This window comes from Erpetoichthys calabaricus, chromosome 4 (assembly GCF_900747795.2).
Source record: "Erpetoichthys calabaricus chromosome 4, fErpCal1.3, whole genome shotgun sequence".
In the NCBI taxonomy this organism is placed as follows: domain Eukaryota; kingdom Metazoa; phylum Chordata; class Cladistia; order Polypteriformes; family Polypteridae; genus Erpetoichthys; species Erpetoichthys calabaricus.
Window position 1 is genome coordinate 268,685,552 of NC_041397.2, and position 14,579 is coordinate 268,700,130.

The window sequence follows — 14,579 nt, forward strand, 5'->3', positions numbered from 1 at the left end:
TTTTATCAGAGACCTAACAGGTAAATAATGCAGAACATATTTATTGTATTGTACTCTATAGTAAGTTCCATTACTAAATGGAATATTAAAAAACAAACAAAAAAGACACCACAGCTGGTGGACAAAAGGACATGCTTGACTAAGGTACAGATTGTACCTAAAGCCGAGAGATGTCAAAAGTAATTACTGTAAAGTGTTCATTGCTTTTGTGTACTGAGAGGGATGTTTAACAGTTCTAGCATAAATCAGCAGGAAATCAGAGATCTGAGATGCAGGAGTTATTGTCAGGATACTGTCAGATCCAACAGCAGGAGCAGGCAGCGGGGTTGGGAAATCTGCCCCATTAGGCTCTATGAATGGGGTGTGCTTAAGAGGCAAAAGGCTGCTTGCTTTACTCAGGATGTACAGTGCATCCGGAAAGTATTCACAGCGATCACTTTTTCCACATTTTGTTATGTTACAGCCTTATTCCAAAATGCATTAAATTCATTTTTTTCCTCAGAATTCTACACACAACACCCCATAATGACAACGTGAAAAAAGTTTACTTGAGATTTTTGCAAATTTATTAAAAATAAAAAAATTGAGAAAGCACAAGCACATAAGTATTCACAGCCTTTGCCATGAAGCTCAAAATTGAGCTCAGGTGCATCCTGTTTCCCCTGATCATCCTTGAGATGTTTCTGCAGCTTAATTGGAGTCCACCTGTGGTAAATTCAGTTGGTTGGACATGATTTGGAAAGGCACACACCTGTCTATATAAGGTCCCACAGTTGACAGTTCATGTCAGAGCACAAACCAAGCATGAAGTCAAAGGAACTGTCTGTAGACCTCTGAGACAGGATTGTCTCGAGGCACAAATCTGGGGAAGGTTACAGAAAAATTTCTGCTGCGTTGAAGGTCCCAATGAGCACAGTGGCCTCCATCATCCGTAAGTGGAAGAAGTTTGAAACCACCAGGACTCTTTCTAGAGCAGGCCGGCCATCTAAACTGAGCGATTGGGGGAGAAGGGCCTTAGTTAGGGAGGTGACCAAGAACCCGATGGTCACTCTGTCAGAGCTCCAGATGTCCTCTGTGGAGAAAGGAGAACCTTCCAAAAGGACAACCATCTCTGCAGCAATCCACCACTCAGGCCTGTATAGTAGAGTGGCCAGACGGAAGTTACTCCTTAGTAAAAGGCACATGGCAGCCAGCCTGGAGTTTTCCAAAAGGCACCTGAAGGACTCTCAGACCATGAGAAAGAAAATTCTCTGGTCTGATGAGACAAAGATTGAACTCTCTGGTGTGAATGCCAGGCGTCATCTTTGGAGGAAACCAGGCACTGCTCATCACCAGGCCAATACCATCCCTACAGTGAAGCATGGTGATGGCAGCATCATGCTGTGGGGATGTTTTTCAGCGGCAGGGACTGGGAGACTAGTCAGGATAAAGGGAAAGATGACTGCAGCAATGTACAGAGACATCCTGGACGAAAACCTGTTCCAGAACGCTCTTGACCTCAGACTGGGGCGACGGGTCATCTTTCAGCAGGACAATGACCCTAAGCACACAGCCAAGATATCAAAGGAGTGGCTTCAGGACAACTCTGTGAATGTCCTTGGGTGGCCCAGCCAGAGCCCAGACTTGAATCCGATTGAACATCTCTTGAGAGATCTTAAAATGGCTGTGAACCGACGCTTCCCATCCAACCTGATGGAGCTTGAGAGGTGCTGCAAAGAGGAATGGGCCAAACTGGCCAAGGATAGGTGTGCCAAGCTTGTGGCATCATATTCAAAAAGACTTGAGGCTGTAATTGCTGCCAAAGGTGCATCGACAAAGTATTGAGCAAAGGCTGTGAATACTTATGTACATGTGATTTCTCAGTTTTTTTATTTTTAATAAATTTGCAAAAACCTCGAGTAAACTTTTTTTCACGTTGTCATTATGGGGTGTTGTGTGTAGAATTCTGAGGAAAAAAATGAATTTAACCCATTTTGGAATAAGGCTGTAACATAACAAAATGTGGAAAAAATGATGCTCTGTGGATACTTTCCGGATGCACTGTATATATACATAAGAGAGAGACAAATACATGGATAGTAAACACAACAAAACAAAATTAAAGCTTAGCTGAACTTTTTGTCACCTATGCAAAAAGACATGAATTATCTCTCTTGGCATACATAGATCTTTTGTCTCTTATTATTAAAGGCCCGCCATGGTAATTGCCAAAAAAAAGAAAAGACACAATTCCAAAATCATCCATCTGTTGCTCTTCACAATGCACTGATGTTGATGCAAGAGCCACAAGCTGCCATGGTCAAGTGTGTTATCTTGTAGAGTACAAGCAGCTTCAGCTTTGAACCCTCGATAGTTATGGCCATGCAGATCTATGCAGACTGGTGCTGTGCAAAGTAATCAAAGCTTGCAGAAAGCCTTTTCTACATTCCTTTCATCTACCTGAGTATCTCTTTTTTTATCCTTGATAGCTGTTGTTGCCTCTATCATGTACCCGGAAGTACAACCCTCACTTGTCTCTGGCATGGATCCTGTAGTTGATCGAAGTTCATCCCTTCCCATAGGACAAGCCTAATGTTTATTAACAAAGAAATTAAATAATTTTAAAAAAAATCTGAATTATCAGGGTGTTCATAACAAATACAGTGATTTACTTCATGAGGTAGAAGTACATACTTAAGAGTTGTGCCATATATTTGAAATGTTAAAAGTGTGTGCTTCAATTTCAATGTTTAAAGTCTAAATATTCTTGTCTGTAACAGAAGTTTGTCATTTATCACCCTCTGACAGAGGTCAATTAAGGGATACATCGGTAGTAAAGGATCAAAAATAAAAATTAACATATTCATAATTACAGATATTGAACTAGTCTAAATGATACCCCACATGCTTACAATTGAATTTGCCATTTTAAACTTTCTGCGAGTGGCTCTTAGAGGGTTAACTAGTAAAGAATCAAATATCAAAAATATATTTGTGATTAGCAATCTCGAAATAGAATAAAATGACACTCCAAGTGCCTATATTACCGATCTCTGAACCCCTGTGGTCAGCTGCTTTGGCATGCACAATTTCAAGTCCACTGGTTTGCTCTTTATCATAAGGGTGTAACTTTCTGCACAAAATATCGTCAAAAAATTGGGAGGTGTAAAAAAAAAAAAAAAAAAATTATCATAAATGTTGCAAGCTGCCTTGGATAAAAGTGTCAGCCAAATAAGTAGATGTAAATGGATGAAATGGTTTTGAAACTGTTAAGTTGCTTTGAATGTGTGGGTGAATTAACTATCTTCACATTTGTTAGGGAAAAGATGACTTTAGGATTTTGTGATCCTATACACTGCCTGGACAGGCAATTCACAGTCAAAGCAATTCACAAATATCAAGTTTCTTTGTCATTTCTATTAGTGAATATTCAATACCTATAATACACTACAGTAATTGATAGATTATGTAACATTTAAAAGGAATCTTTTTACAGTGTCTGGTCACAAACATTCACATGTACTGCATACAGTACAGTATGAAGATGAACAATTTTATTTAATAGGCAATACCAACTTATAACTATCTTAACAGACAGTAAGACCTATAAAAACAACTAACATACTAACGCACACTAACGTAGAGAGTAAATCAAGCTTTTACAAAGGCTGTCCACTTCCGAGAGTGGTCTACACTCCTACTCTGGTTTAAATTATAAATGGTACCAAACACATTCAGCATCTCTGATGATCAGATACAAAAAGATGATATTCTAGAAGAGCCAACAGGCATCTCTGAGTTACTTGCATCATATCATGCAGATATCGGACATGGACAAATTTGCTGATACCCTTGCAGTTAATTGAAAAAGCTCTCTATGCCTCTTGAAAAGCAACTGCCCCATGTATACCCTGCATGCCTTTGAAATGCCACTGAGTAAATCAAACAAGCGTTTAAAGAGAAAATATTGCTTATTCTACAAAGATATTCTAAAATGGCCAGGACATATTTGTTTGTACCCCTAGAAGGATCATAAATAATTGTATTAGAGTGATAGCTGATTTCTTTATTTAGTAACGCACATCTCTAATCATGCAACTAGTCATTCAGTCTACTTAACACTAGAATCCCTGAAGCCTAGGAAAAAACTTGTAATCCCAGGCCACCTTAAATTCCTTTGCACCTCTCCATTAGCATCTTTTGTTTTGCAAATGTGTCGATCAGCACAAACAGCAAGCAGCCTGCTATCCCATCCCCCCCACCCCCACCCACCAAACCCAACCCCCCCACCTCCGCAGCTCAACTCGGACAAAAAGTTCTCCCAGCTCAAGTCTGTTTATCTGGGTGTTAAGTGCCTGGACTTGTATAGGGAAAATAAAATCATTATTTGGAACACAGGCAACAATCTATGTAAATGTTGGATGACAGGAAATGCGAGGTAAGAAATGTTGAACACATACTTTAAACAGAATCTTTTTTTTTTTTTTTTTTAGTCATGGCAGAAATTATCGGCACCCCTGGAATTTTCCCAGAAAATGCACCATTTCTCCCAGAAAATTGTTGCAATTACAAATGTTTTGGAATACACGTTTATTTCCTTTATGTGCATTGGAACAACACAAAAAAACAGGAAAAAAGCGCCAAATCTGACATTGTGTCATACAGAACTCCAAAAATGGGCCGGACAAAATTATTGGCACCTTTTCAAAATTGTGGGTAAATCGTTTTATTTCAAGCATATGATGCTCGTTTGAACTCACCTGTGGCAAGAAACAGGTGCTGGCAATATAGCAATCACACCTGAAGCCAGTTAAAATGGAGAAGTTGATGGAGGAGTTGACTCAACCTTTCTGTTGTGTGTCCGAGTGTGCCACACTAAGCATGGAGAACAGAAAGAAGAGCAGAGAATTGTCTGAGGACTTGAGAACAAAAATTGTGGAAAAATATCAACAATCTCAAGGCTACAAGTCCATCTCCAGAGATCTTCATGTTCCTTTGTCCACTGTGCGCAACATAATCAAGAAGTTCACAACACATAGCACTGTAGCTAATCTCCCTGGACGTGGACGGAAGAGAAAAATTGATAAAAGACTGCAACGAAGGATAGTCCGAATGGTGGATAAACAGCCCCAATCAACTTCAGAACTTTTTTTATGTTGTTCCAATGCACATAAAGGAAATAAACATGTGTATACCAAAACATTTGTAATTGCGACAATTTTCTGGGAGAAATGGTGCATTTTCTGGGAAAATTCCAAGGGTGCCAATAATTTCGGCCATGACTGTAGTACTAATGACTAAATTTTGACATGAAGTGTATAATGTGTGAAGACTGAAATCCAAATACCACATAAACTCTTTCACAAAAGGTACACGTATAACAAAACAAGTGGGCTTTTATTCAAGAATATAACTGAAGAAAAAGAAATCAGGGTAGCATATGATGCTGACATGACTGCTTGGGTGGTGCAGAGGCAAGAACTGCTGACCCATAATCAAGAGGTTGGCAGTTTGATTCCAGGCGCTTCCGAGAATTACCGTTTTGACAAGTGAGTTACTCTTAATGTTACTATAAACATTAATAGCACAGTGGTGCAAAAAAGTATTTAGTCAGCCACCAATTGTGCAAGTTCTCTCACTTAAAAAGATGAGAGAGGCCTGTAATTTTCTTCATAGGTATACCTCAACTATGAGAGACAAAATGAGAAAAAAAAATCCAGAAAATCACATTGTCTGATTTTAAAGAATTTATTTGCAAATTATGGTGGAAAATAAGTATTTGGTCACCTACAAACAAGCAAGATTTCTGGCTCTCACAGACCTGTAACTTCTTCTGTAAGAGGCTCCTCTGTCCTCCACTCGTTACCTGTATTAATGGCACCTGTTTGAACTCGTTATCAATATAAAATACACCTGTCCACAACCTCAAACAGTCACACTCCAAACTCCACTATGGCCAAGACCAAAGAGCTGTCAAAGGACACCAGAAACAAAATTGTAGACCTCTACCAGGCTAGGAAGACTGAATCTGCAATAGCTAAGCAGCTTGGTGTGAAGAAATCAACTGTGGGAGCAATTATTAGAAAATGGAAGACATACAAGACCACTGATAATCTCCCTCGATCTGGGGCTCCACGCAAGATCTCACCCCGTGGGGTCAAAATGATCATGAGAACGGTGAGCAAAAATCCCAGAACCACACGGGGGGACCTAGTGAATGACCTGCAGAGAGCTGGGACCAAAGTAACAAAGGCTACCATCAGTAACACACTACGCCGCCAGGGACTCAAATCCTGCAGTGCCAGACGTGTCCCCCTGCTTAAGCCAGTACATGTGCAGGCCCGTCTAAAGTTTGCTAAAGAGCATTTGGATGATCCAGAAGAGGAATGGGAGAATGTCATATGGTCAGATGAAACCAAAAAAGAACTTTTTGGTAAAAATTCTACTCGTCATGTTTGGATGAGAAAGAATGCTGAGTTACATCCAAAGAACACCATACCTACTGTAAAGCATGGGGGTGGAAACATCATTCTTTGGGGCTGATTTTCTGCAAAGGGACCAGTACGACTGATCTGTGTAAAGGAAAGAATGAATGGGGCCATGTATTGTCAGATTTTGAGTGAAAACCTCCTTCCATCAGCAAGGGCATTGAAGATGAAACGTGGCTGGGTCTTTTAGCATGACAATGATCCCAAACACACCGCCCGGGTAACGAAGGAGTGGCTTCGTAAGAAGCATTTCAAGGTCCTGGAGTGGCCTAGCCAGTCTCCAGATCTCAACCCCATAGAAAATCTTTGGAGGGAGTTGAAAGTCCGTGTTGCCCAGCGACAGCCAAAAAACATCACTGCTCTAGAGGAGATCTGCATGGAGGAATGGGCCAAAATACCAGCAACAGTGTGTGAAAACCTTGTGAAGACTTTCAGAAAACGTTTGACCTCTGTCATTGCCAACAAAGGGTATATAACAAAGTATTGAGATAAACTTTTGTTATTGACCAAATACTTTTTTTCCACCATAACTTGCAAATAAATTCTTCAAAAATCAGACAATGTGATTTTCTGGATTTTTTTTCTCATTGTCTCTTCATAGTTGAGGTATACCTATGATGAAAATTACAGGCATCTCTCATCTTTTTAAGTGGGAGAACTTGCACAATTGGTGGCTGACTAAATACTTTTTTGCCCCACTGTACATTTGATTTAACTCTGTAACAGCCAGTGTAAATTTACAGTACTTGAAAAGGTTAGTTTTTTTTTTTGTTTTTTTTTAAATTCAGTTTTATTCTCGCAGTCACGTTCACACTCCCCCAGATCTGACACGGCTTTTTTCAAATAAAGACATGCTATAATAGACGGTTCTACATAGAAGAAAGAGAACAAAAGCCCTCCCTGCAAGAAACGTCCACTCACACATAAGAACAACGCAGCTGCAACAGGTGTAAAGGCGAAAGATGGCACCGTTTGGATGCAGCAAGAGGTCGGGCATCATCCTGCCAGTGCATCTGCCACACACATTTCTTTCAATGTAACAGCAGGGCTCACAGAGCTCACCAAGATATTGTGCAAAATTCCGTTTGCAATTATGTTTTGTGAAAGTCTTTACATAAAAAAAAATGTACATTTATATTTTATATTTCTGTCAACCTTTTTACTCCTAAGTGAGATGTGAAGATATAAGGTTAATTTTGGTTTAAATATTATTTATTTTGTAATAAACTAAAACCTTAATTCTGACTAGTCAAAAGCTTCAAGTGTTACAGGAGAACACAAAGTGCACAACTAAATTCTTTGGCCAATTCCCAATGAATAAAATAAGTAATACAAAATAAAAACAGTCTCAATTCAGTCAAAAGCTTTCAAGTTTTACAAGTTTTTATTCTGTATATATCGTCAGTACAAATTCAAGCAGCTATGAAATGTAAGCAAAGGAGAATATAAACAAAATTGACATTCACTCAATTGTGGTCAGGCAAAAAAAAAAAAAAAGGCACAGGAAGTGCAGCACTTGCTTGTCTGTCCAAGCCTGTTGTCATATTATATTTGAGGCACTTAATGTGTTTAGTTAATTTTTAATTTGGACATTAGTAAAAGTTTATATGATCTTCGTGGTGAAACACTGACCAGCAATTCACATGTACAAAGCAACACAGGAAAATTCATAAAGACATCTGAAATTTGCTGCAACTGTTCAGTAGTCTGGCTTGCTCCATACACTTCTTATTAAAAAATGCACTATCCCTTTGTCCTAGCCTCTTTTTGAGTTTGAAGCATTTCAAATATTGTAAGATGAAAGTGTCAAACCTCTTCTCTCAGCTTCGTTTCTACAAATGCACTAAAAGACTTAGGGTATGTAGTAAACAGTGCAGTTGCCAGACACAGACCTCTAGTTGGTGGGACAACTGTGAGAATGAAGGTGGTTGTTGCTGAAAAGAATTTTCGTTTGTGAAGAACATCACTGCTGTATTTGAGTAAGCTGTTTCGCCCGCACATCAAAGTACAGACAACTGTAATGAGATCAACAGTCAGCGTTGTCAAAAAAGTTTCCTGTACACTCTACTGTTTAGCAGATGAGGGGAGATTATGCAAGACGGCAAACACCTTTGGGTTGTCAAGACAGGTGATTTCTAAAATAGTAAGGTAAGTGTGTGAAGAAATTACAGTCTACTTGGACCCTGCATATATACAATTACCTGTCACTGAATCCAAAGTAAAGGAACTTATAGTAGGGTCTCACTGGTACTCATATAGAAATAAAGCAGTCATTCACAAATTCCATGCATTATTTGAAGAGAAAGGAGAGGTTTTCTCTTAACAAACAAGCCACCTGTGATTACAGGTGTTCATTTATTAACATCATAGTGTAATGGCCAGGTAATGTTCATGACGTCCATGCTGAACACACATGTGGGGGCGGGGGGCAGTTATGGACATTAATCTAAATGACATTCCATTTATTATCTATGCCTCTTTTGTTGCTCTTGACATCAAATTTTTGTGTTTTCATGTAGATGGAGTTTTTTTTTTTTTTAATTTTTTTTTTTTTTAAATGGTGCGTGTGGATGGGTAATTTTTTTTAAAAAATGGAGGAAAACTCCCATTTTAAAAAATACCCGGGTATGTGTGGAAAAGGCCAAAGCCATAAAAAGCCAGATTTGCAATGAAGCAAACTGGTAAAAATGCTATCATCCATGTGCTTTGAAATCCAGGCACAAGTGGTGTTTGACAGACATCTTGAAAAGCAAAAGAATAAACCAAAATTCAGGTAGTTGAAATAAATAAAAAAAGGTATAGTGCGTATAGTTAAGGATGCTCCAATCATGTTTAAGGCTAATACTGATCACCGATTTCTTGTTACATGATCAACCAATTCAGATAATGTTTTTTTTTCTTTATCCCTTTAAAAAACTTTTTACACTAATCTCTTGCATAACCAGACAAACAGAAGTCTTATGTCTTATATTAAAGTGTTAACGATTCACTTTTTATTAACAAAATGAAATTCTGTAGGCCTTATTTTTCATTGACCATATACGGTATCTCACAAAAGTGAGTACACCCCTCACATTTTGTAAATATTTTATGTTTTTTCATGGGACAACACTGAAGACACACTTTGATACAATGTAGTCAGTGTACAGCTTGTATAACAGTGTAAATTTGCTGTGCCCTCAAAATAACTCAACACACAGCCATTAATGTCTAAACCGCTGGCAACAAAAGTGAGTACTCCCCTAAGTGAAAAATGTCTAAATTGTGCCCAATTAGCCATTTTCCCCTCCCAGGTGTCATGTGACTCGTTAGTGTTACAAGGTCTCAGGTGTGAATGGGGAGCAGGTGTGTTAAATTTGGTGTTATCGCTCTCACACTCTCTCATACTGGTCACTGGAAGTTCAAACTGGTACCTCATAGCAAAGAACTCTCCGAGGATCTGAAAAAAAGAATTGTTGCTCTACATAAAGATGGCGTAGGCTATAAGAAGATTGCCAACACCCTGAAACAGAGCTGCAGCACAGTGGCCAAGACCATACAGCAGTTTAACAGGACAGGTTCCACTCAGAACAGGCTTTGCCATGGTCAACCAAAGAAGCTGAGTGCACATGCTATAATAGACGGTTCTACCAGGTGAGGAGTACAAAGACAAGTGTGTCTTGTCTACAGTCAAGCATGGTGGTGGGAATGTCATGGTTTGGGGAGCTACAGTTCATTGAGGGAACCATGAATGCCAACATGTACTGTGACATACTGAAGCAGAGCATGATCTCCTCACTTCGGAAACTGGGCCACAGGGCAGTATTCCAACATGACAACGACCCCAAACACACCTCCAAGACGACCACAGCCTTGCTAAAGAAACAGAGGGTAAAGGTGCAGGACTGGCCAAGCATGTCTCCAGACCTAAACCCAATTGAGCATCTATGGAGCATCCTCAAATGGAAGGTGGAGGAGCACAAGGTCTCTAACATCCACCAGCTCCGTGATGTCGTCATGGAGGAGTGGAAGAGGATTCCAGTGGCAACCTTTGAAGCTCTGCTGAACTCCATGCCCAATAGTTAAGGCAGTGCTGGAAAATAATGATGGCCACACAAAATATTGACACTTTGGGCACAATTTGGACATTTTTCACTTAGGGGTGTACTCACTTTTGTTGCCAGCGGTTTAGACATTAATGGCTGTGTGTTGAGTTATTTTGAGGGGACAGCAAATTTACACGGTTATATAAGCTGTACACTGACTACTTTACATTGCATCAAAGTGTCATATCTTCAGTGTTGTCCCATGAAAAGATATAATAAAATATTTACAAACGTGAGGGGTTTACTCACTTTTGTGAGATACTGTAATACTAAAATAAATAATATTTTTAAATCACATACTCTAATAAAACATGTACATAAATATTTATCCATAATACATATGGCATAAAAGAAAACAAAATACTTCTCATAATTACAAGATGTCATATTGTTTAGGTTTTTTCTGTATTGTACCTCTCTGAAACAAGGCTTCATTAAAAAAAAAAAAAAAAAAACAGTTTTCACCATTTCTCTAACAACAAAAAAAAAAACACACTTACAAAATCAACTAATTGATATTGGCAATTAAACACTACTTAAATGTAAATATAATTGCAATTACAGGTTTAAATCATTTTAAATTATTAATTGCACTACAGCTTTTTGCTGTTAAAATATACATTAAATATTCATTTAAGTAACTTTTCTTTCTATTTGTGTAGTTGCACAGGATGAGTTTTCCAATTACTTTTTTTCAGTTTATTAATCCACTTTCTTTATCGTAAAGGCTAATATACCAATCACTTTTCTTTCACTGATAAAACAAGCTTCTACTCAATGCTCTTTGTTTACACTGCAGGAAGTTTGCTGCAAAAGTATGAAAAAAGGAGGAAACAAAACAAAGATGTGCACTGGCTCAACTACCTTAACACCTTACGAAAAGGAGCACTACAACTAAAACTAAATTACCATAGAGTTTAGAAAAACCATGGCTGAAAATATTAGTTTTTGTGATCACCTTTTTTTTTTACCAATCGTGTCTTTTTTGAATGTAAATCAACCAATTGATCAGAGAATCCCTTCTTATAGTAGCTGTCCATAAAAACAATTTTTTTTAAATTTGTTGTTTAACCAATTATATACTGAAGGCACAATTAGCACAGTTTCATAAAAATAAACTAGCAAACAAAAAAGTAAAATTAAAGCATACTGAAAGGAAAAAAGGCAATGCAAGACAGGTAATCTTACCTTCACATATATCATGGGAAGAGTGGCTTTCGCCCTACTATAGTGTCTGGCAACTCTGTATACTGTCTCAGGTACATAGTCCAAAACAAGATTCAGGTAGACTTCGTCCTTCTGCAAAGAAATAGAAAAATGTTCTGATAAAAAGAAATTACAGATATTTGTCATTCACAAAAAATTATGTAAACTTTAATGAAAAGGGAAGCCTTAGGTTTCTTAGGGTGGGAAAAATTGCTATATTGACTGAAATGTTTAAGGATCATTTGTTTAAGTAATGTATATTTTAACTGTTTCTCAAATTGTAAACTATAACTTTCAAAAACTCAATTATTGTATTATTTAAAATGCAAGTAAGATTGTTACTATACTCTGTAAACTTGACAATTAGTCCATATATACCTCTATACAATGAAGGAGCAGTTTACATTAATCCTTCCAAAAATGCAATTAAACCAAATGTTTTCAAAATAGCTAGTGTGTGGAAAAAAATGTAAATAGTAACAAGGAAAAACTGTAAATCTAGACTATGTTCACAACTTGAAAATTTGACATAAAAATGTTTACTGAATATGGGCGGCACGGTGGCGCAGTGGTAGCGCTGCTGCCTCGCAGTTAGGAGACCCGGTTCACTTCCCAGGTCCTCCCTGCGTGGAGTTTGCATGTTCTCCCCATGTCTGCGTGGGTTTCCTCCGGGCGCTCAGGTTTCCTCCCACAGTCCAAAGACATGCAGGTTAGGTGGATTGGCGATTCTAAATTGGCCCTGGTGTGTGCGTGTGTGTGTGTGTGGGTGTGTTTGTGTGTGTCCTGAGGTGGGTTGGCACCCTTCCCGGGATTGGTTCCCGCCTTGTGCCCTGTGTTGGCTGGGATTGGCTCCAGCAGACCCCCGTGACCCTGTGTTCGGATTCAGCGGGTTGGAAAATGGATGGATGGATGGATGTTTAGTGAATATAATGCAAGTTCAAAAGTATGATTAAAAGACAATTTAATTAATGATATCAGAAACAGAAATGTAATTCTTTAATAATAATCAATTAAAGTATGGGTCCAAAATAAACCCCACCAACCAGTTTTCTAACAACTTCAAGTGCACTTCGAAAAATAAATCCAAAAAAAGAAGTAATTTAATGAATTGAAAATAAGATGGATTTCACTTATCATTGCAATTTTTAACTTAGATGAGAAAGATATTGTTTGTAACAAAATCCTTGAAGCAGAATGAAAGAACTATTAAACATTTGCCTCTTGTTCATTTTTTTTGCTATTTTTTCCTCTTTCTTATTTTTGTTTATTGTGATTTATTTGTCTTCATCATCTGGATGATACATTTAATCTATCACAAATTAAACCAAGGCATAAACAAATTAAGTTTAATATTACATTTATTTGCCTTTGAGCCTTGGTTATTAAGTGAATTAACTTATTTATTAAAAAAAGCATTTCCCTTGGCTAACAAATGTGATTAAAAAAACAAAGCCTTAAAACTTACAGAATAAATCCACATCAAAGCTCAGCAGGTCTCTCCGAATAGCAAAAGTTGTACTTTCATATCATTCTCACAAAAACAAATTTAAAAAATAATACTCGTTTTTCAAAGAAGTTTATCCTCTTCCTTCACTTTACTCACATATACGACCTCTCATCCTCTACATAAAATGCTGCAGTTGCAATCAAATTTTGACAAACACTTCAACAATTGTGCTGCATTGGTCAACAGACATTGACATGGTCAATATTGCTCAATTCGACCAATGGTTCAGTTTCAGCTCATTCAAAAAGTGCCTTCATGGCTTCTCATATGCGGTTATGTTTATCGTTGGTGACTCTGTCCGACTCATGAATATTAATAAGTTACCTTATAGTTACCATGAAGTGGTATAAAGCAATGAAATATTACTTTTTAGATTAAGCTCAGTAAACCTCTAAGTCTTGTTTGCCAATCAAGGCTCAGTTGGTTCCAGAAATGCAGTAAGTGTTCTTACTAACTCAAGATGGGCATGCATAATCCATAACTATGCACACACAGTGAAATTTAAGCAGCCCTGAAAAAAGACTGTCAGTAACACCCATCATAGTTAGAAAAGCACAGAAGAGTGCAGTATCTGAAGATTGAGAACCTGTGAACTTTAACGTGAGACTGATAGGATGCATAACATATTATTGGACAGCTTGGAAAATATGTAGAGTTTTAATTATCTTAAAATAGAAAAACACATAACAGAGATGGCTGCAGTCTTTTCAGCAGCTGATCAAGTAATAATAGTTGATAACACAGAAAAAGAAATGCATTCGCTATAAAGCGAGCAAGAGAGGCTGTATGGTCATTCATAGCAGACACCAAAGTCAAAATACATTACTGTTCTGAAAGTGTGCATTGCATAATTAAATATTAATGGAATCATTCAAATTTAAAAAGTTTCCTCTAAATTGCCCATTTTGATTGTTAGTGTAATGATTTGTGGCCCTCAAATATCACACAAGTATTCAATAGGTAATATGAAACATTTTTGGCAGCATTTGAAAATTATTTACAAGAACATAACTTACTTCAGAATTACTAAAACAGTATATTTAGTATTGTAAACGTATAGTATACCGCACATTTAGCAACCATAAAGAAAGCTGTATCTTCTGCCACTGGTGCAGTGCTCCAATGTCACTCCTGCTGAAGGAATCTGCCTTCATCTGAATATCTAATTGCACAATATCACTGGTCAGTGTGATTTAAAATGACACACCTGTGCACTGATGCTATGAACAATTTATATTTTACATATTCAGTCTCTAATTAGCTTAGTCTTTATTCGCACACAAGTGCAGTCCATTGTGAATGTGATATTTGGGT

General features: G+C 37.8%; 1 protein-coding gene across 4 annotated transcripts in view; it reads right to left on the reverse strand.

Moving 5' to 3' along the window:
* gsk3ba (glycogen synthase kinase 3 beta, genome duplicate a) overlaps positions 1 to 14,579 on the reverse strand; it is a 259,902-nt gene that overhangs the window by 63,733 nt on the left and 181,590 nt on the right. For all 4 annotated transcript variants that reach the window (XM_051926207.1, XM_051926208.1, XM_028800773.2 and 1 more), the window contains exon 4: positions 11,741 to 11,851. In XM_051926207.1, coding sequence (XP_051782167.1) covers positions 11,741 to 11,851 — 111 coding nt within the window. The remainder of the gene's footprint in view (positions 1 to 11,740; positions 11,852 to 14,579) is intronic.